At 42.6% G+C, this 20,287-nt stretch overlaps 1 protein-coding gene across 1 annotated transcript; it reads left to right on the top strand.

Moving 5' to 3' along the window:
• Positions 1-10,826: 10,826 nt before the first annotated feature.
• Positions 10,827-14,869, top strand: LOC143541906 (uncharacterized). Its single transcript, XM_077034597.1, has 5 exons — positions 10,827-10,917; positions 11,822-11,936; positions 13,502-13,591; positions 13,671-13,769; positions 14,517-14,869. The coding sequence occupies exons 1-5, from the start codon at positions 10,850-10,852 to the stop codon at positions 14,616-14,618; spliced, it is 474 nt and encodes a 157-aa protein (XP_076890712.1). The 5' UTR covers positions 10,827-10,849; the 3' UTR covers positions 14,619-14,869.
• The last annotated feature ends 5,418 nt before the right edge of the window (positions 14,870-20,287 follow it).

Raw genomic sequence — 20,287 nt, 5'->3', positions numbered from 1 at the left:
ATCAAACATGGGTTGCAAATCCCGTAATGGTACCGAAGAATGACAAACAATGGCGCATGTGCATAGATTTCAAAGATTTGAACAAAGCATGCCCCAAAGATTGTTATCCGTTACCAGAAATTGATCTTAAGGTGGATTCGTTGGTACCATTTCGCCTTAAATGCTTCTTGGATGCGTATAAGGGGTACCATCAAATCCACATGGCCGTAGATGATCAGGACAAAACCACATTTCGGACGCCCGATGGTACATTTTGTTATAAAATGATGCCATTCGGACTTAAGAATGCAGGGTCCACGTACCAACGACTGATGGACAAAGAGTTTCATGCCCAAATCGGGAGAAACTTGGAAGTCTATATGGATGATTTGGTCATCAAAAGCCCTGAGCCAGAAGCGATGTTGAAAGACATTGAAGAAACTTTCAACACGCTCAGAAAGATAAACATGAAGCTCAACCCGAGCAAGTGTTCATTTGGGATGGAAGAAGGGAAGTTCTTGGGAGTCATTGTTACTAAAGATGGCTTCAGAGCGAACCCTGAAAAGGTCGAAGCCATTGTTAAAATGGAATCACCTACCACCATCAAACAGGCTCAGACACTGAATGGACGACTAGTCGCACTTAATCGCTTTCTGGCAAACTATGCGGATAAGTCGTTTCCTTTCGTGTCAACATTGAGAAACTGCTTAAAGAAAACGCACTTCCGCTGGACACCAGAAGCGGAAGCAGCTTTTCAGGAGATTCGGTCACGCCTGATCGAACTCCCAACACTTACAGCACCACAAGCGGGAGAGGAGTTAATCCTATACCTTTCCGCAACAGATAGAGCAACCGGGGCAGTCCTGCTAATAGAACGAAAAGGCATCCAGATGCCAATCTATTATGTTAGCCGTGTACTAACAGACGTAGAAACCCGGTACTCTACACTCGAAAAATTAGTCTTAGCACTTATACACGCTTCACGCAGGTTAAGACGATATTTCCAGGGCCACCCAATCACCATTCTCACCAACTTCAAAATCTCAAACGTTCTAGGCAAACCCGAATTATCGGGACGTCTAGCCAAATGGGCAATTGAATTGGGAGAATATGCAATTAAGTACAAGCCAAGACCAGCCATAAAAGGCCAGGTCCTGGCCGATTTTATTGCAGAAGTCCCCGCTTCGCGGGAGAAAGAGTGCCAGGAGGAGGCTCAACCCTCCCCAGCACATGACATCAATGATGTCTGGCGACTCTACACTGATGGAGCAGCCAGTAACGAGGGTTCAGGCGCAGGGTTAAAATTAACCAACCCAGCAGGCCAAGAATATACTTACGCTATTCGGTTGGATTTTCCAAGTACGAATAACGAAGCCGAATACGAAGCATTCTTAGCCGGTTTGAGAATTGCGCGTAAAATGGGAGTGAAAAACTTGGAAGCCCACGTGGATTCCATGCTGGTGGCCAACCAAATAAATGGGACGTACACGGCTGTGAACGACACAATGGCCCTGTACCTCGCCCAGGCAAAAACCTTCATGCGTGATTTTAATGATTGTAAAGTCATACACGTCAAGCGCAGCGAAAACAAATCTGCGGATGCGTTAAGCAAGCTGGCGTCACTAGCCTTCACCCATTTGGGAAAGGACATCCGCATTGAACTCCTCGAAGCACCATCAGTCCCGCACAAGGAAATTTGTGTCATCCAAACCGGTACAGAAACGTGGATGACACCAATAATAAATTACCTTGCAGCAGGAACACTACCAGAGTCAAAAACACAGGCAAGAAAACTGCGCTGTAAAGCACTGAATTATCAACTTGTCAATGACATCCTTTACAGACGTAACTTTCTTGGCCCACTCTTAAGATGCGTGGACAACCAAGATGCTGACTACCTCCTAAGGGAAGTACACGAAGGCATCTGTGGGGTACACGCAGGTCCCCGCGCTGTTGTAGCCAAGCTAAACAACGCGGGATACTTTTGGCCGGGGATGCATACGGATGCACTGGCATACATCAGAAAATGCAGGTCTTGCCAGCTTTACGCACCCAACACGCACCGCCCGAAGAATGAACTTGTTCCAGTCACTTCTTCATGGCCATTTCAGAAATGGGCCATCGATGTGACAGGCCCATTTCCTACAGCAGCAGGAAATGTTCAGTTCCTAGTGGTAGCCATCGACTACTTCACCAAGTGGATAGAAGCAAAACCTTTAGCCCAAACAACCGCGAAGCTTATCAAAAAATTTATTTGGGGATTTATTATTTGTCGTTTTGGACTTCCACAGAATTTGGTGAGCGATAACGGCACCAACTTTGCTGACAAGAAGCTACAACAGTGGCTAAAAGAACTTCAAATCACCCACACCTTTACCTCAGTGGCACACCCGCAAGGTAATGGTGAGGTGGAAAGAGCAAACAAGAGCATCGTCGATGGCATAAAGAAAAGACTCTTGGAACACAGATCCGGCTGGGTGGACGAGCTTCCGCACGTCCTTTGGGCAAACAGAACGCTGAAGAAGGCCAGTACGGGAGAAACCCCATTCAGCCTCACTTATGGCACTGAAGCCATGGTCCCGGTCGAAATTGGTCTACCCTCGCCAAGGGTCTTGATTCAGCCAGAAGACAATGATGCGGAAAGACGGTTGGATCTTATGCTAACCGAGGAACGCAGAGACTTAGCCGCAGTGCGTGAAGAGAACTACAAACGACAAATGGAAAAGTACTACAACACGCGGGTAAAACTCTGCAACTTCAAGATAGGAGACTACATACTGCGTAACAACGAGGCTTCAAACCAAGAGCGCCCGGGAAAGCTGGCCCCGGTTTGGGAAGGGCCATACATTATCAAAGAAGTCCTGGGAAAGGGCGCATACCGGCTCGAAAGGCTCGATGGCACTCCCATCCCAAGAACATGGAATGGAGCTCAATTACGCAAATGTTATATGTAGATCAATTCCAAAACTTGTAAAGAAAAGGCCTAGAGCCACTTCTAATGGAAATGATTCTCCTTTCATAATGTGTTTACCTTTATCCTTATGAACTTCCCACTGGTGCCGGTATTTACCGCATAAACGGGGAGAAGTAAGTCGTTACGTGTGTAAGGCGGCAAAACCCGCATAAACACAACGTTAAAAATAAGGGAAACCTACACGCAGGTATGATGTAAGTAAAGTTTAGCCATCCTTGTAAGTGCAAGTGACGGTCTTACCCGCACAATCACAAACAAGGAAGCAAAACTTCAACCGATCATCTACCACGTTCAAAGGTTATCCTAAAAAAAAAAAAAAAAAAAAAAAAAAGATAAGGAAAACCTACACGCAGGTCAGATATGGGTAAAGTTTAGCCATCCTACTAAGTGCAAGTGACGGTCATACCCGCACAATCACGAAGGAGGAAGCAAAACTTCACACCGATTACCGACCACGTTCAAAGGTTAACTTATCCTCAAAGATGAGGAAAACCTACACGCAGGTCAGATATGGGTAAAGTTTAGCCATCCTACCAAGTGCAAGTGACGGTCATACCCGCACAATCACGAAGGAGGAAGCAAAACTTCACACCTATCTACCACGTTCAAAGGTTAACTTATCCTAAACACTTGGAAAATTGCTAATTTAAACTAAAGAATGCAAGTCATATAAAGTTTATAAAGCAAGGAATCCAATGAATCAAGCGGTCTTAGCCGCACATAGATTTACATTTCATAAATATTCGTTACAATGGCTGGGTGACTACCCGCCTACAAGAAAGTAAATCTATACAAACTAAATCTATCCTAGCAGCGGGAAGGGATCTTCAGGATCAGGCTTCAGGGCCACTTCCACTTGGACCAGCGCCGTCACTAGAGCGTGGCTGTTCAAGGTAAGCCTTAAGGATAGGTAGCCCGTCATCAGCAGCAGCAATTTCATTCACCTTCTCCACCACCGGATGCGGGAAGGCGGCGTATTGATTTACTGCTTGGTCATATATGGCTTCGGTATCTACATTGTACAAAGGGAAGTTGGATGGCGGGATGCCTTTCTCAACAAACCCTAGACCAAGCAGGAAGCCGACCCGTTCCCCATCCTCGTGAGAAGCGTTGAGGGCTGCGCTCATTGCATCGTCGTAGGATGTCTCTGAATAGACCCGATGCACAACCTACATAAGAAAATATACAAGTGTCAGCACCCTATCTACAAAGAAAAGCGTGAAGACATGAAGATAGACTTACCTGAGACAACGCTTCTCGAAGAAGCCATTCCTTGGCAACCAGAGCTTCTTTAAGGGCGGCTTGAGCTTGGGTGCAGGCGCGTTCGGCTTCGCTTTTGTTAAGGTTGGCAAGTAGCACTTCCTTTGCGGCAGCCTCTTCGACGCCCTTAAGCTTCCGCTCGGTATGGTCAAGCACGCCCCTCTGGTCCAAGATCTCCTGGAGCTTCTTGGCATCTTCCATCGCCAAGGCATCATGAGCGCGTTGGAGAGCCTCTAATTTGGCCTTGAGCTCCTCGTTCTCCACGCGTAAAGGCTCAGCAACGGCTTCAGCCTTGGTGGCCCTCTCGGTCGCGTTCCTCGCAGTCTCCTTAGCTAGCCGAAGCTGTTCGTTAACAGCTTGGGCAGCCTTGGAGCGGGCCTCGAGTCGCGCTTGAACCTCAACCTCGAGGGCCTTGAAGGCCTTCTCCTTCTCCGCAGCAGCTGCGGACAGCTTTTGGTTCTCCTCCCGAAGAGCCCGCGCTTGGGATACTTCCTTGGCGCGAGCTGCTTTCAACTTGTCATTTTCACGACAAAGCAGCTCGACGCGCGGCTGCATCCGGGCTTGGAGAACTCGAAGCTCGTTGGTTAGCCTACCCTCCCGGTAGCTAGCCATGGCTTCCCCCAACGCACCATGGGGAGCAGCGTGGCGAGCCCATTCCACGCACTCCACAGGGGTACGAAGGGTTGTTCCTCGGCGTATGTTCCATCGCGGAACATACACTTCATTGGAATCCGAAACTGCAGAAAACAAAAAGCAGTTAGGAAAAGATGATAAAATATATAAGTGAAAAAGGGCCAAAGGAACCCTACGCACCTGTAGGGTCAATTACAGGCCGATAGCCGCCGAACCCATCACCTGAACCCAATGGAAATCCATCCAAGAGGTCAGGCAGATGGGAAGGTGGCGGAAAGATGCGAGAAGCCCCACGCGTACCTGAGGGTCCGGCCGTCGTCGCCGGGGGCATGGTAGCAGCCGCCGTGGTCGCCGCCGCGGTCGCTGCCGCAGAATCCGCGGCAAAAGTAACCGCCGGCTCTGTGAAGGATGCTGTAAAAATTGCACTCACAGCCGGCGGTGACGTCATCTCGGCTGGAACAGTCGGCTCAGAATGAGCAACTGACCCAGCGGAAGCAGGCGCAGGCGCCTGGGTCGACGCTTCAAGTAGGCTGACCAAGCCTACCGTCATTGGCGGAGAGGTAGTACTCGGCCCCTCACCCTGGAATGCGCCAACATCCACACCTGCGTAAAGAAGAAAAGTGTTAAAAAGACTTGAAGATTAAACTACGAAGATAAAAGCTAAGAGTTGTACTTACGGGTCTTCTTGAGCTTGAACGTACGGACGGGCGGGGACGAACCCGATGGAGCCGGTCTCTTGATGCCGGTCACCGTCGTCGTCATTGGTTCTCCGGAGGTAACAGTCGTAGCCTCCGGAACAGTGGTCTTCTCACCACCGGGTTTCCCCGCCACCTCTTCACTATCTGACTCAGTGTCAGATAGAAGCACTGGATCGGCTGTGGAGGTCACCTTCTCCTTCCCCTTTCCGCCGGCACCTTTCCTCTTCCGCACCAGCGAAGGACCATCTGCGGATTCCTCAGAAGAAGAGATGTCATGAATTCTGGCAGCGGGTACAGCATTGAGGGATTGAGGGTAGAATATCGCCTTACCTGGCCGTTGGTGGCTCAGGATCTCGTGGCCCAGCGGATAGACCTCCACAAACCGATCCGCCGTTTGTTCCAGGATGGGCAACTCGCCCTCGTCTAGAGCACGAGTACCCATCCGCGCGGGACCGTGAGCTTCCGGCGGGTACAGGAGCGACTCCAAATTATTCCCCTCTGAAAGAAAAGAAACAGTTAGAAGACAAACTCATATCAGTAAAAAAGACAAGACATACCATAAGGAATAGAGTTCAAACCGTATTCGAGAAGGATGGAAACCTGAGACGCCTCCTTCCACACCCGGCTCATCCCCAACATCACCATCCCGGACTCCGCAAACCGGTAAACCGGAGATTGGGCCAGGGATATCTTCGAGAACCATTCCGCCTCCTGGTAGTTGGGGGCGTGAAGGCTCGGAATTGCTTGGCCATTTTTAAACTTCATGGCAAGGGGGACGGCGCGGGCGGATATGTAGAAGAACTCCTGCTTCCACGATCGGAGACTGCGCTCGGTCGCGCAAATCTTTAAACCCTTAATACGGGTTATCAGGGTGTACCACCCCTGGATGCACCTCCAAGTATAGAAGGTCATTAGGCGGTCCACATGGGGCTCGATGCCCAAAATCCGGCAAACCCACTCGAAGTGGCGAATCTTGGCGACCGCCATAGGGTGCAGCTCGGTCAAATGAACACCGTGCCTCTCAAGGACACGGTAAACAAACTTTGTCAATGGGAACCTAAGATTCCCATAGACAAAGAATGCTGCATAAACCCCGATCTTACCTCTGGGGGCATCGTACACGGTCTGATGGGGTTCAGGAAACTCAGGCTCGAGAGGATCGAGCATGAACTTCCTAACAACATACCGGTACTGATCGCCGGGCAGAGCACACTGGCACTCGCCAGCAGTACTCCTGTCATCGGTGGTAGACTCGAGATCATGTGAAGACATCTTGCAGAAAGAGCGATTTCGGGAAAATGCTTGCCTGAAAAGGTGAGTATTTGCCGGAAATCGCTAAAAAGAAGAAGAGAAGGGTGAAGGTGTGAATTACAAAGGACCCTCTCCCCCTTTATATACTAATCGCAATTAATGCGGTGAATTTAATGCGGAGGAGAGAGAAATCGAGGGTGCAATGAAACTATGACGCGTGGCAAAAAGCAACCTGGCAACAGCTGTCAAAAGGACGCGTGCCAGTAATTTCGCGGCCACGCGCCCGAAAAATCGCGCCCACGCGCCTGAAAAAGCGTCTAGAATGACCATGTACTGTCACGTCACCATAACTTCTTGCACGTCCTGACACAGTCAGAAGAAACCGTCGCACGACGTTTCAGATGTTTGGACTGTCCTTATCCTTACCAACCTTTCGAATTTCAAAATTCAAAATTCAAAAAGATTCAAAAGTAAGCGGGAAAATACCCCTTACCTTGGCAACCAGGTAACCATAAGACGGATGCGGGTACAGTGTTAAGGCAAAACCCTTCACATACCTAGCACCCGCAGGGAATTGAAGCCAAGAATACCCCGGCAACAAAGTAACTATAAGACGGGTGCGGGTACAGTGTTAAGGCAAAACCCTTCACATACCTAGCACCCGCAGGGAATTGACGCCAGGGGTACCTTGAAAGTAAAGTAACCGTAAGACGAGCGCGGGTACAGTGTTAAGGCAAAACCCTTCACATACCTAGCGCTCCGCAGGGAATTGAAACCAAGAAGGATCTTCTGGGCAATGCTTGCGGAAAGCGGAAACGGAAATAACATCCCCGCATAGCGGGAACGTCGAGAACTACATCGTTTGAGGCTCCAGGATGAAATTGGTGGTTTAAACATAATTGATCACTATGTTCAAAACCACTAAAACCTCAAGGAGAATCCACACAAGTGAGACTCAACGCTCCTGACTTGCGAGAAGGTTACATACCTACCCGCATCATACCCAAAGATCAAGCAAAAAAATCGGGAATTTTTGCAAGTGACATTAGGAAACCCGCGGGAAGAATCCCCAAGGAGAACCTTAAAACTAAAAACCCTTTTCAAAACCCCTTGCTTAAAGTCCAAAAGTTCACCTCACTTCATTAAACATTCATGAGAAGAACATTGGACTGGGGGGGACTTGAAGAGGTAGGTCCCAGCAGAGACAAGTTGGTCCCGCAAGACTCACCTTGAACAGGGACGTCTGCGCAAAGGCCATCTGCTCCCGCAGGACCCACCATGCTCATAGAATCTTACGCGCAGTACGCAAGCTGTACACGCAGGGAAAGCCTCCCAATGGTGAAGTACCCCGCCTGTTCCCGCAGTTGCGGATACAAGCCATCAGGGAAGGCTACCCGCAGACAGCAGGGCTACACGCACAAGGCAATAGCTACTTCAGTAGTCACATGAAGGAATGAGCAAGGCGGGAACAATCCCGCCAAAATGAGCCAGTCCGTATGATTCTGAAAGATCTTTTGTACTATACCTACCAAGGTATGGGTAGGACAGACGATCTGACCAGAACAACCCATGAGCCAATCACAGGGTGACAGCTCACCGACAACAGTACGAGGAGGAGCACCCTCTAGTACTGTTTGTCACTATTAGCCGCTGCCTACTCACCAACTCTTACTGAGGAGCGTGCGTAGCCTACAGTTGGTAGAATAGTGTTACTGTTGGCCGTAACCTACTTACCAACCAGCATGGCCTGCGTATAATCCACAGTAGGTGGGACGTGCATAATCTACAGTTGGTGGAATAGTGCAGCCGACTTTGTTACTGTTGGCCGTAACCTATCCACCAACTAGTATGGCTTGTGCATAATCCACTGTTGGTAGAACAGGAATACTATTCAGCTGGCTGTACCTTCTAGGAAACCTACCTTAGGCTATAAATACTCCAACATCTTGGAATGGTAAGATCATCTGCTATCCTGTTATCTAGCAATCTCTTAATATACACTTATATTCAGAGCAATCTAGTCTGATTCTCACGCCGGAGGGTGGTCACAAGGAGGAACCCTCCCCCCTTCTCAGTGACGAGCTTACGGTGTTTGTTTTGCAGGTCCCCTGAAGAACAACTGTCTCTGTTGGACCTCATTCTCGTGGGAAACATTACTTAACCCCCAGATTATCTATAATCTGTTCCGGGTCACTTAGTGTTTCTTCAGTCTCATATTCGACCCAAAACTTGTCGAGTATCTATCGGATATCAAGTACATTATTATATACAATATATTTAAATTCATACTACACACACTTAAAATAGATAAAAATAGTATAAACATAAGTCGGGTATATAATCAGGTAAATGAGTATGTATTATCAGGTAATCGTGTCAGGTAAACAAATACTTCACCAAATCCCATACCCGTGAATAATTTCGAAAGTAATTCCATACCCGGTCCATACATAATTACATGGCCCTATACCGTCTCAAACATGGCCAACTCTTAGGGCTGCCATGTGACCGCCCGACTGTGGCACATTTTTTCGAGGGCACAATTTTTAAAAAATATTTCCCGATATTGTATGTATAAAATACTCGAATGCTTATAATCTCACTATTTTTATAATACCCAAATACCTTTTATACCCACTTTTTATAAATTGACAAAAGACTTATAGTTCCATTAAAAATTTAAAAAATTGTCCATTATTTAAATTAATCAATAAAATTTAAATGAATAAAGAAATGAAACGAATAGACGGGATAACAATAGCGTCAACTTCAAACACCGGTAGTCACGATAGCATATGCAAGAAAAGAGTTCTTTTAAATTGTGGTTATTGAAATCTTATTTACGATCCATAATGCCTCAAGAAAGACTTAGCGAGTTGCTGACGATAGCTATCAAGAACAGAATATTACAAAACATAACATGCTAAGAGTTAAAATGCCAAATTGCTATCAAGAATATTAGGAGAGGTTCACAAATCCTCGGTTAGCTATTAACCTGTTTAGTATGTCATAAACTCATTCTAATATCATGATTTTACTAATTGTTATGTTTATTGTCATAACTTTAATCATCATTGTTTTAACGATTTTCAAACATAGAATGCTTAGAGTGCCTAGGTACTCCGTATGGGGTGACCCAATGGCTAAAGGCCACCGCCAGTCCGCTAGCTGGCCCAACCCAAACGTACAGAGCCCTTAATCGATCCAAGTTATCTCAAGTTCCGGGGAAACTCACCCGCCCAAAGGCCCACTGATGGTAAAACTCGAATACCCTAATGTTCGAACTGGAGATCACAAATATCACAGTTTACCTTCATTGAGCCATCCATATCCCCCCAAAGTGTTGTAAGTGAAAATTGAACTTGGGTCTCCATTGAGAAACCCAAACTCCATACCACTACACCAAATTGAAAATGGCAACTTTAATCATTATTAAAATACATTGTTTACATTATTTAGTACGTTAAGACTGTTCTCTATGGTGGGGGCATCGAAGCCCCTCCATTATGCCACGTTAGCGCCACGTGAGCACTGGGGGGGCATCGAAACCCTTTTCTATAACGCCCCGCTGTGGTATAAAGCCTTTTGGGCGCCCCAATATATATATATACACACACGCGCGCACACACACATATATCATATATGTATATGTGTGTATGAGAGGGAGAGGGAGAGAGAGAGAGAGATGAGGATGGCCCACCACTCAGCACCCTTCCGCGCCTATCGTTGTGAAGTTGCCCCTCCTTCCGAGCCCTACTGTGGTGTTCGGCGCCCCAATGCGCCCATAGTGAAGGGTCTAAAGGTTAAGGGACGTATTTTTTCGGCTCGACTAGTTGGTGGTCCCAAATGTGTAACTTAAGTAAATAAAACCACATATAGCGGTTCGTTCCCAGTTTCATGTAATAATCAAACCAGCCAACCAACAAACCAAGCAGTGTGTCATAAATAAATAAATAACCTCGAAAACAACCAAACCAAACCACTTTGGTTTCTTTCTTTCTTCTGTTTCATTGACTTCCGACAAAACATAAAACACAAACACAAACATTGTCAAATGGGATTCGTCTCCTTCCTCGGACGGCTCCTCTTTGCATCTCTCTTCATCCTCTCCGCCTGGCAAATGTACGTCATTATGATTATTATTATTATTATTTTAAAAAAACCAGATCCGCATTTCGTTTTTATCCAATTTGTTTTTATAAGTGCTATTGTTTTTATAGAATTTGTTATTAATGTTTGGTTCTGGTTTTTAATTGATCTTGAAATGCATGATTTCGACCTGCATTTGGATGTTTTTTTTATTTTATTCTTCAGTTTTGTAATATGTTTTTTTGAGCGTATAGATTTATTTATGAAAGTGAGATTGATTGTTGTTTGAATAATAAAAATCATCATGTATAACTTTGCCTAGGCCTTTAAATGAACTGAACACGAACACTTAATCGGACAAATATTTGTGTTCATGTCTATTCATTTAATAAATGAACATGTTTGTGTCCATTATGTTTCGTTCATTTAAAAGCTAAACAAACGGTTCACAAACATATGTGAACACAAACGAACAAATATAAAATATTAGGTAGATGATTCATCCAAAAACTAACATAAATGAATGAACTAAACATGTGTTCATGTTCGTTCATTTGTTAAATGAACGAACATAAACGAACTTCCCGCCAAACTGTTCATGAATTGTTCACTGAACGTTCAGTTCGATTACAGTTCTAGCTCCGCCCCTCAAATTTGAGAAAGAGTTTATTGGTGTAGCAGGTTTTTTATTTCAAACAAGTTATATGCTGCTATGTTGGTTAAAGAACTTAACGATTTGATGGATATTTCAAATAAGCCCGTAAATGATTGTTACAAAAGGTTGATAGATTTTAAACTAAACTCTTATTAGATACCTTTTGTAACAATTAAACACATTCATTTGGCAACATGATATAGATATAAGAGCTACTTGAACGCGTATTATTTATTCTAATGTTCGAAGGCGCTTAATAATCTTTTTCTATATATTAATCAGGTTCAATGATTTTGGAACTGATGGTGGCCCTGCAGCAAAGGAACTAGCTCCTAAAATCGTGTTTGTTCAAAGATTTCTCGCCTCCATGATCGGTGACAAAATGCCTAAAATCGACGTAACGCTCTAATTTAACAAAAAAATTGCAAAAATAACATTACACCAAGTAAAAATGGTAAATTTTGACTAATTGCGTTTTTTTTTGAATAACAGTTTTTTTTTATAAAATGTAAGAGTCTATTTTAATTTTAAAATTAGAATAAAAAACAAGGCAAACTGGCAACAAGCTGCGCCCGTAGACAGTAACCTAACAAAAAAAAAGTTGTGTTTTTATTTAACAAAGTTTGCTTTGTCTGCAACAATAAGTCTAGTGTAATGTTTCATATTATAAAGTTTTCTTCTTCTTCTTCATCATCATCATCATCATCATCGTACTCAGTATATCCCACCAATAGCAAAGCTATGGTAGGGTCTGAGGAGGGTAAAATGTAGACAACCTTACCTCTACCCCATAGGGATAGAGAGGCTGCTTCCGGTGAGACCCCCGGCTCGATAGTAGTTTTGCATCAAGCCTTGGACATAAGACACATAACACTCAACCATCGGGACACCGACCGATTGGTGCATGTACCCTTGTCTTTCGGCTATCACACCACCACATGATGCCTGATTAACCTTCCGCCACTTTTAACCTTATTTTCACGAGATTAGTAAAATAACGTCAAAATCAATCAATCAATCATACCCAGTAAAATCCCACCGACAGCAGAGCTATAGGTAGGGTCTGGGGAGGGTGGGATGTAGGCACACCGTACCTCTATCCAAAGGAATAAAGAGGTGGCTTCCAGAGAGACCCTCGGCTCTAAGAACATGTGTATGAAGCAAAAAAGGAAATCAAAGTTTAACAGTTATATAAAAAACTACTACTAATTATAATAATATTAATAAAAAGGTCACAGTTTAACCGCAATATAAAAGCTAATAATAATAATAATAAAGTATGTAAGGGAAATACCATTATGGTATGTGACCTAAATAAGTTAAGTCTAAGCCCTAAGGTATTCAATTCTCTCTAAAAATCCTTAACTTTAATTCTACTTCTCCACGAATTCCTATCCTCAACCATGTCCTCAGAGAGGTTTAGGTCTATCAAATCATGCCTAATCCTCTCATCCCAAGTCAATTTCGGTCGTCCTCTACCCCTCCTCCCCTCTATAGTAATGTTTTCTACGGATCTAACAGGATTCGTCGTCTGTCTTCTCTTTACATGTCCAAACCATCTCAATCTCCACTCTCTTATCTTGTCTGCTATGTTCGCCACCCCTAATCTCTCGCGAAGCACAACGTTTCTTATTCTGTCTAGCCTTGTGTGCCCACACATCCAACGTAGCATTCTCATTTCTGCTACCTCCATCTTCCGCACTTGTGCCTTCTTGATGGCCCAACAATCTGTTCCATATAGCATTGCAGGTCTAACTGCCACCCTATAGAATTTTCCCTTCAGATTAGTCGGGAAACTCTTGTCGCATAATATACCTGTGGCTGCTTTCCATCTACACCATCCTACCTGATGTAATTTCACTTTTGCCCACCCGAGGGTTCACACATATATACATTATATGCGTGCACCGCAAGCAGGTCGCAAAGTTTTCTTCTTCATATTTTATATATATGTCAATACAGGTTAAGCATGTTGTTTTGGGTTCAATGGTTCTTAAAGGTGTTGGCGGAATTTTATTTATTTTTGGCAGCACCACCGGTGCCCATTTACTGGTAACAGTTTCATGTACATGTTTTTTAAGTTAGTTATAATGTTAGTTTAGCTAATAGCGGAAAAATGTTTATTCTACAGGTGTATAACTTGCTGCTTATGACTCCGTTGTTACATGACTTCTATCACTATGAAATGGATGATCCAAAATTCCACACTCGTCTCTCGGAATTCGTGGAGGTTTTTTTTTATTTTTTATCTTAATTTATATCTGTAAATTACAGGTTTCGTCATTTATGTATGGGGTAATTTGCAGATCGTGTTCTTTAACTTCAACAAGTATAAAAAACGTTCTTGAAGTTCATATGTCGTGACACCTTTTTGTCCTTTCTGCTAAGGCTATGTGTAGTTACAAAATGGGGCGTTTTGTGCCATGTGGCGCGTAGTAAGCAAAATGTTGGTTTTTGTTTTAGGGGTGAAGTGATGTTGTAGCCCCTATATATATGTATATATATATATCAACACACATTTGAATATAATATTATTAAAACCAAAGGATGTTTGGGCGTCGAAAACTCATCCCCCCCCCCATCGCCTCGTTTTTCGCGCCGGGCGGCGGGGGGGGGGGGGGGGGTTTGCGCAAAAATCGCTCCTTGATTATCGCCCACTACACTCAGCCTAACTGTGTTAACCCTGTTAGCGTTATAAAAATGCTCTTTTTGCCCTTACAACTAAAGGGCAATTGTGTAATTTTCACAATACCGTTTTTTTTCTTCGGTTGTAAGGGTAAAATGGTCATTTTTAAAAATCTAGCATATGAACTTCAAGAGCGTGTTTTGTACTTATTGGAGTTCAATGACACGATCTGCAAGTTACCCCATAAATAAAGTACAAAAAATGTAATTTACCGTTAATATATTGTTAGATGGTTTATAGCAAACTGCATACGTAACGCACAAAGTTTAACGGGACCCACATTTGTTACAGTGTCTGGCACTTCTCGGTGCACTTCTATATTTCATTGGAATGAAGTCCGTGCTTCCAAGGAAGTTAATGAAGAAGCGGCCTATAAAAACTAAAACGATTTAGATTCTTTGGTATTTAATTGCTGGATGTTTCCAAGATTCAAATTCTTTCTAGAACGGTTTTGGTTCGATGGTTTTTGGTTGTAATTTTCGTTTGGTGGATGTATTCTGGTTTTAACTATTAACACGAGAAGATATTTGTTCAATAAGAAACGTGTTCCTCGCTTTTGTTATTGTCTGTATTATGTAACGAGCCGATGCTAACGACTATTGTTTGAACATGAAAGTCTGCTAAACATGAAGAGTGTTAAACTGTTTATATATTTATAGTACATAAGTGTATAACAAATCTTATTTCAAAAAGAAAATAATAAAACAGATAAAACACTGTATTGGACTATTGTCCTGCAAGTCTGAACATGTCGATATGCAACTTATGTAGGGCTGGTATATCGTGTATACCGTACACGATAAGACACGTACACGAAATACACGAAAACTTATCGTGTACTAGTATCCCAAATACGAAAACGAACCTGTTACTACCTGGTATACACGATAAAATATGATTATACACGATAAGAGCTCTTTAGAAACACATATTTGACAACCTGTTTAGTGAAACAAAAGCCGGAGAGGGAATGTTCATGAGTGGTGAGTGGTGACGACTAAGAAACATAGAGTAAGAATGTTTTATGAATTTAACTTTTAGATAACTTATAATTATATAAATATAAATATATATATATATATATATATATATATATATATATATATATATATTTAATTATAAAAATCTGACCAGGTACTTAACATTTACTTAACATGTAAACATGTATTTTACCTGTTTAGACATGAAAATTTACACGTAATTTTGTGTCTACCTGTTTAGTTGACGTGAGGTCGAAGACTCACTCAAAAATAAACCGAATACAACTAGTTAGATAGCGGTAAGCGAGTATCGAACACAGGGAGTTTGTGGAAAGTATATTACTAAGTAGTTTTATAATTAAACTATATTAAACTAAATGCAAAAATTAACTTCAATGAGTTGGTTGTTTGGTTTTGATTAACGACAATAACTAAAACAATAAACGAGCTTTAAACAATATAAGAAAGAATGCTCTCTCCCGATTTCAGGTTTTCAATAGTGATACAGTTACGTTTACTTGAGGGATGAACTACATAAACATAGTTCGTGAAAATGCGTTTGACAGTTATAAAAGAGGACTAAGTACTTGAATTATGAAAACGCAAGGTTGTCACTCAATAATCAGTTTTATATAAATAACCCTAATTCTCTTATACTAAATCACGATTGCCTATGGCACCGAGAACGGATAATCAAGAACACGGATTTACACTATATTAACAATTACTAATCAAAATCATAATCACCATAGTAATTTAATCATAGAATCAAAACACTATCCAACAAATAACATAAACGAATAACAAGTAATCAATTGAAACTCTTACAATTCGGGAGAGAACATAAAGATGATTAGCAACTCATAGTTTGATTAAACATCACATCCATTAAGAAATCGAATAAATAATAAACCTAAATGATTGATTATAATCACCAAAGTCTTGTTCTCAATCTCCAAAATTCGTCTCTTGCTTGTTTAGAATGAAAAGATAATGAAAAGTCTCGCCAAAAACCGATTGAAATAAGAAAATAAAATGGCAGTTACGACATGAACCGTGGCCCACGGTTCACACTGTGAGTCACGGTGTATTTCATCTTCAGCTGGACCGTGGCCCACGGTTGAACCGTGGGTCACGGTGAGACAGAGTGCCACGGTACGGTGGCCTCTGTCGTTTCTTCAATATTGGACCGTGGCTCACGGTGGTGACCGTGGGCCACGATTGACTTTGACCTTGCCTTCCCGTTTTCACTTCATTTGGCCTCTCTCGCGTCTTCGACTCATTCGGTTGCCTCGGTATACTCCATAATAGCCCCAGAACCTCCTTTGAGCCTACAATTCACCAATCATACCGTAGTTATCTAATTCCACAAAATAAACAAATTCAAATCATGATTATTACGGTTTTAAATCAATTAAGGGTTGTCCCATGGACCAACCGTCACACTCCCACACTTAATCGTTGCTTGCCCCCAAGCAACATCTCAAACAAAAACTTTCTATTCCATTCAACTGGTATTCACCAATCTTACCACAAAACCGGTTCAGTTAAGGTCCCAAGTCATACCATATTCCCTTATTTTTATCGTGTGCACTAGTTCACTTGCTAACCCACTAAATTATTTGATGTTACAATTTAAAACTATGGAACCGCCCAAACGAGTGTACTTTGTTTCCGGTTAGGGCACACATGATCACACCCCTCATAATATAACATCTCTCCTCTCGGTTTAATATTTGGACCAACATAAAATGTGCTAGTATCTCTCTACCTTCAATACCAAGTATGAACACAATGTAATAAGCTTGGAAGCAAGTCATATCTTCACCCATTACCCACCGGTTGCATAGAGTATAGAACTAAGGGTTTTGTTGTGGCTTAGGTTAGGGTGTGGAAGTGGATTTATTTAGTGACTTATGGTGGATGAAACCCGATTTATTCACAAACAGACCACTCACTCACAATTATTTACAAACGACACTAACTCAAACATCGACTCTTTTTGAGCTTTTCTTTGATTTTCCAACTTTTTTTTATGATCAAATACTAACATCAATATATATAAACAACTGACCCAAGACATACGTACATTGTGTACTATGCTCGACAAACAACTTATATACAACTCTTAACATACCGAGTTTCATCGACAGGGTTAAAACAAAAGGTCAAGGCTAACATGGCTTGTAATGTAGGTTAAAAAGAACAAAGAAAAATGGGATAGGCAACAATTGGCTCCTAAGGATAATGTAGGGTAGGGAGTAATTTTTTTTTAAGGCCAATATAAAATGGGTTTTCTAAAGTTCTATTTCTCCATACAGGTGGTGGTATTAAGATCTCGAAATGCATGAGACAACCAAGTTCTAGATATCATGTGCATACCGGTTACTCTCTATAATGGCACTCATATGACATGTGTATATAATATATATTATATGTGTATTATATATAAAGCAAATCTCACACACGTACCGGAGGAATTAGGCTGCCGATATGAAACATGTGTACCTGTCCCCATGACTCGTTATCCCCATCTAAACGGTCCATTTTAATTTTCCCTTTTTTTAAACAACTAGGCACATGTAACTTAAGGAATTGTGACCATGAAAGGGGACCCAAAACTTCACCCCGCCATCTTACCGCTTCCCGGTTTCATTAAAACATTTTTAAATTTTTTGTTTATTTTTCTGATTTTTTTAATTTGTTTCAAAACAAACAAAACAAACAAAAAAATTTTTTCTCATCCCCACACTTGGGATACATTGTCCCCAATGTACGGTTTTAAGAAAAATAAAACAACCCACTTGCTAAACACCACCTTCATTCCAACATATTCTCATAATACTTAATCAAAAGTATTTTATCGGCCACCCATCCACCCAAAAACACAAAAAGACACACAAACAAAATAACAACTATACAATAATATACAGAACGGTGTTCACCTGGCATCAAGCGGCTCGATCAGTTGTAAGGCGGGTGGGCCGGCCCGAAGATAGATGTCATAAACTCCGAGAACTGGCCGAAGTTAAACGCCCCATCGCCGTCGCTGCTTCCTTCTTCTTCTGGTGGTGGTGGTGGTGCCATTGATTGCATCGGGTTGATCCACATGGAGTGATGAAGTGGTGGTTCGGGATATCGTACTGAACCATCATACGGGGGTAGAGTCGTGTAATCTACCATTTGTGGATCCAACACGACCGGTTCACCTGCGTGCCACTGATCATGCATCCTCCGATTAAGATCATCCAATACCTCATGTTCATATCATGTTCCCGCCCATATGCATCGGCACGGTTCCACATTTCCAACCGGTTGTGCCTCTCTTTTGCGGCCCGTTCAGCGTAGGCCCCCATAAAAGTCTGATGATCGAATAGTGAACGTGACTCATCAGACCAATTCTCATACGTGGATGGCCTATGCCTCTCCACCACCTCATTCATGGACCCCTCATGGGCCCAATTGCTACCATAAGAATTATACCCTTCCGAATAATCCCAACCCCCTTGTTGGGAACTACTACCACCGCCCACATCCATGTAATCGGGCTCACCTATCTCTTCCACCTGTTCTCTCTCCTCATTCTCCTCCTCCTCAACATCCTCTCTTACTACTCTCCATCTCACCTTGTCACACACAAGAACATGGTGCCTATCAGTTTGCGTGTACTCAAAACCCGGCAAATCCGACAACGTAAACTCTTTCAACACTTTGGTCATTCCCATCGTCTCGCCAGTTATCACACCGTGATTCTTTAACAATGTTGTGATCAGTCGACAATGCGGAATTAACTTCCGCTTATTGCTTTCTCGGCTGATCCAAATATTTTGCATGATGAGATATCGGTAAGAAATAAGGGGTTTTCCACACATCAATGCATACAAAATAGGAACATCACTGTTCCTCACTACCGAAATATCCCCCCGACGAGGCATCACGTTGTGCAAGCAGATAGACATCAGTAATTTTGCCTCGATCTTCAATTTTTTTCTCAAAATCTGATCACTAAAACATTCTCTTGCTTTAATCACCTTTTCTAACATAGTGTACCATTGAGGGTGCTTTTCGGGGCAATCAAATAAGTCTTTGGCAGAGGGATATACATATGAATTACTTGGCTTAGTGTCGAAAAGTGCGATCTGATTGAATGAGTCAAATGACATCACCACTTCTTGACCTCCTACCGTCCCAATTAACCTCATATCGTGCCCCTTCTTATAGGGAGGACATCTCAATGTGGACACCCATTCTTCAATCTCTCGGTCGTACAAAGTGTTAGTTTCGTTATCATAACACTTTAACACTGCTTCCCAACCCAAAGCTTCAAACTTGTCAACTATCCCAAACACCTCGAATCCGGGATCGTTTACCTCCTTCTCACACATATATCCATCAATTCATTTATTCAACGTAGCCATTTTGTCAACAAATAGCTCTGCTTGCCATTCCAATGGGTACTTTGACAATCCCCCTCCTTTCCACGTAGGTTTTACCGTTTGTACTTGCATGTATGCTTGCTCTTCCTGCATCCTCTGTCTCTTTAATTGGGCTGCTCGCCCACTTGAAGATGATGCCTTTGACTTACCCTTATCCGCAGTCCTACCCATCTACACACAACAAACAAACCAAACAAACCAAGTTTAAGTCAACATAAACTTCCCAACACATGCTTGTTACTATGGTTGTGGATAATCACTTGTTAATCAATTGACCAAAAATTTCGACACTTGCTTCAACAAATAATTTTCCAATTAATCAATATAACAAACATATGTTTGCAACAATTATCTACTATCCACAACCATACCATATAATCATCATACTCATTACTCAAACAAGCAAGTGGGTACATATAAACAATCATAACCAACTTACAACTTCAATACAATATATCATCAATAACGAAAATAAATTCCATACCTTGATGTTGTAAGAGATGAAGATGAAGAAAACTTCAAAGTAAACCAAAACTCCCAAAAATTTCGGAAATTTTCGGACTCTCTATGTCCAAAATCGACCAACAAAACAAAGGATTCTTTCAATTTCAATGGTATAATCGAAATCCTTGTGAAATTTTAGTCA

Source organism: Bidens hawaiensis, unplaced genomic scaffold (assembly GCF_021521415.1).
Source record: "Bidens hawaiensis isolate Kalapana, Puna unplaced genomic scaffold, B.hawaiensis_p1.1 tig00012724_1, whole genome shotgun sequence".
In the NCBI taxonomy this organism is placed as follows: Eukaryota; Viridiplantae; Streptophyta; class Magnoliopsida; order Asterales; family Asteraceae; genus Bidens; species Bidens hawaiensis.
This window is presented reverse-complemented; position numbering and strand designations above follow the sequence as displayed.

What these genes read in the sequence shown, in the direction of transcription:
- LOC143541906 (XM_077034597.1), top strand. Translation starts at nt 10,850, where the DNA reads ATGGGATTCGTCTCCTTCCTCGGACGGCTCCTCTTTGCATCTCTCTTC. An exon ending in ATCCTCTCCGCCTGGCAAAT is followed by an intron (nt 10,918 to 11,821) that starts GTACGTCATTAT and finishes TATATTAATCAG; the next exon opens with GTTCAATGATTTTGGAACTG. An exon ending in GTCTCTCGGAATTCGTGGAG is followed by an intron (nt 13,770 to 14,516) that starts GTTTTTTTTTAT and finishes CATTTGTTACAG; the next exon opens with TGTCTGGCACTTCTCGGTGC.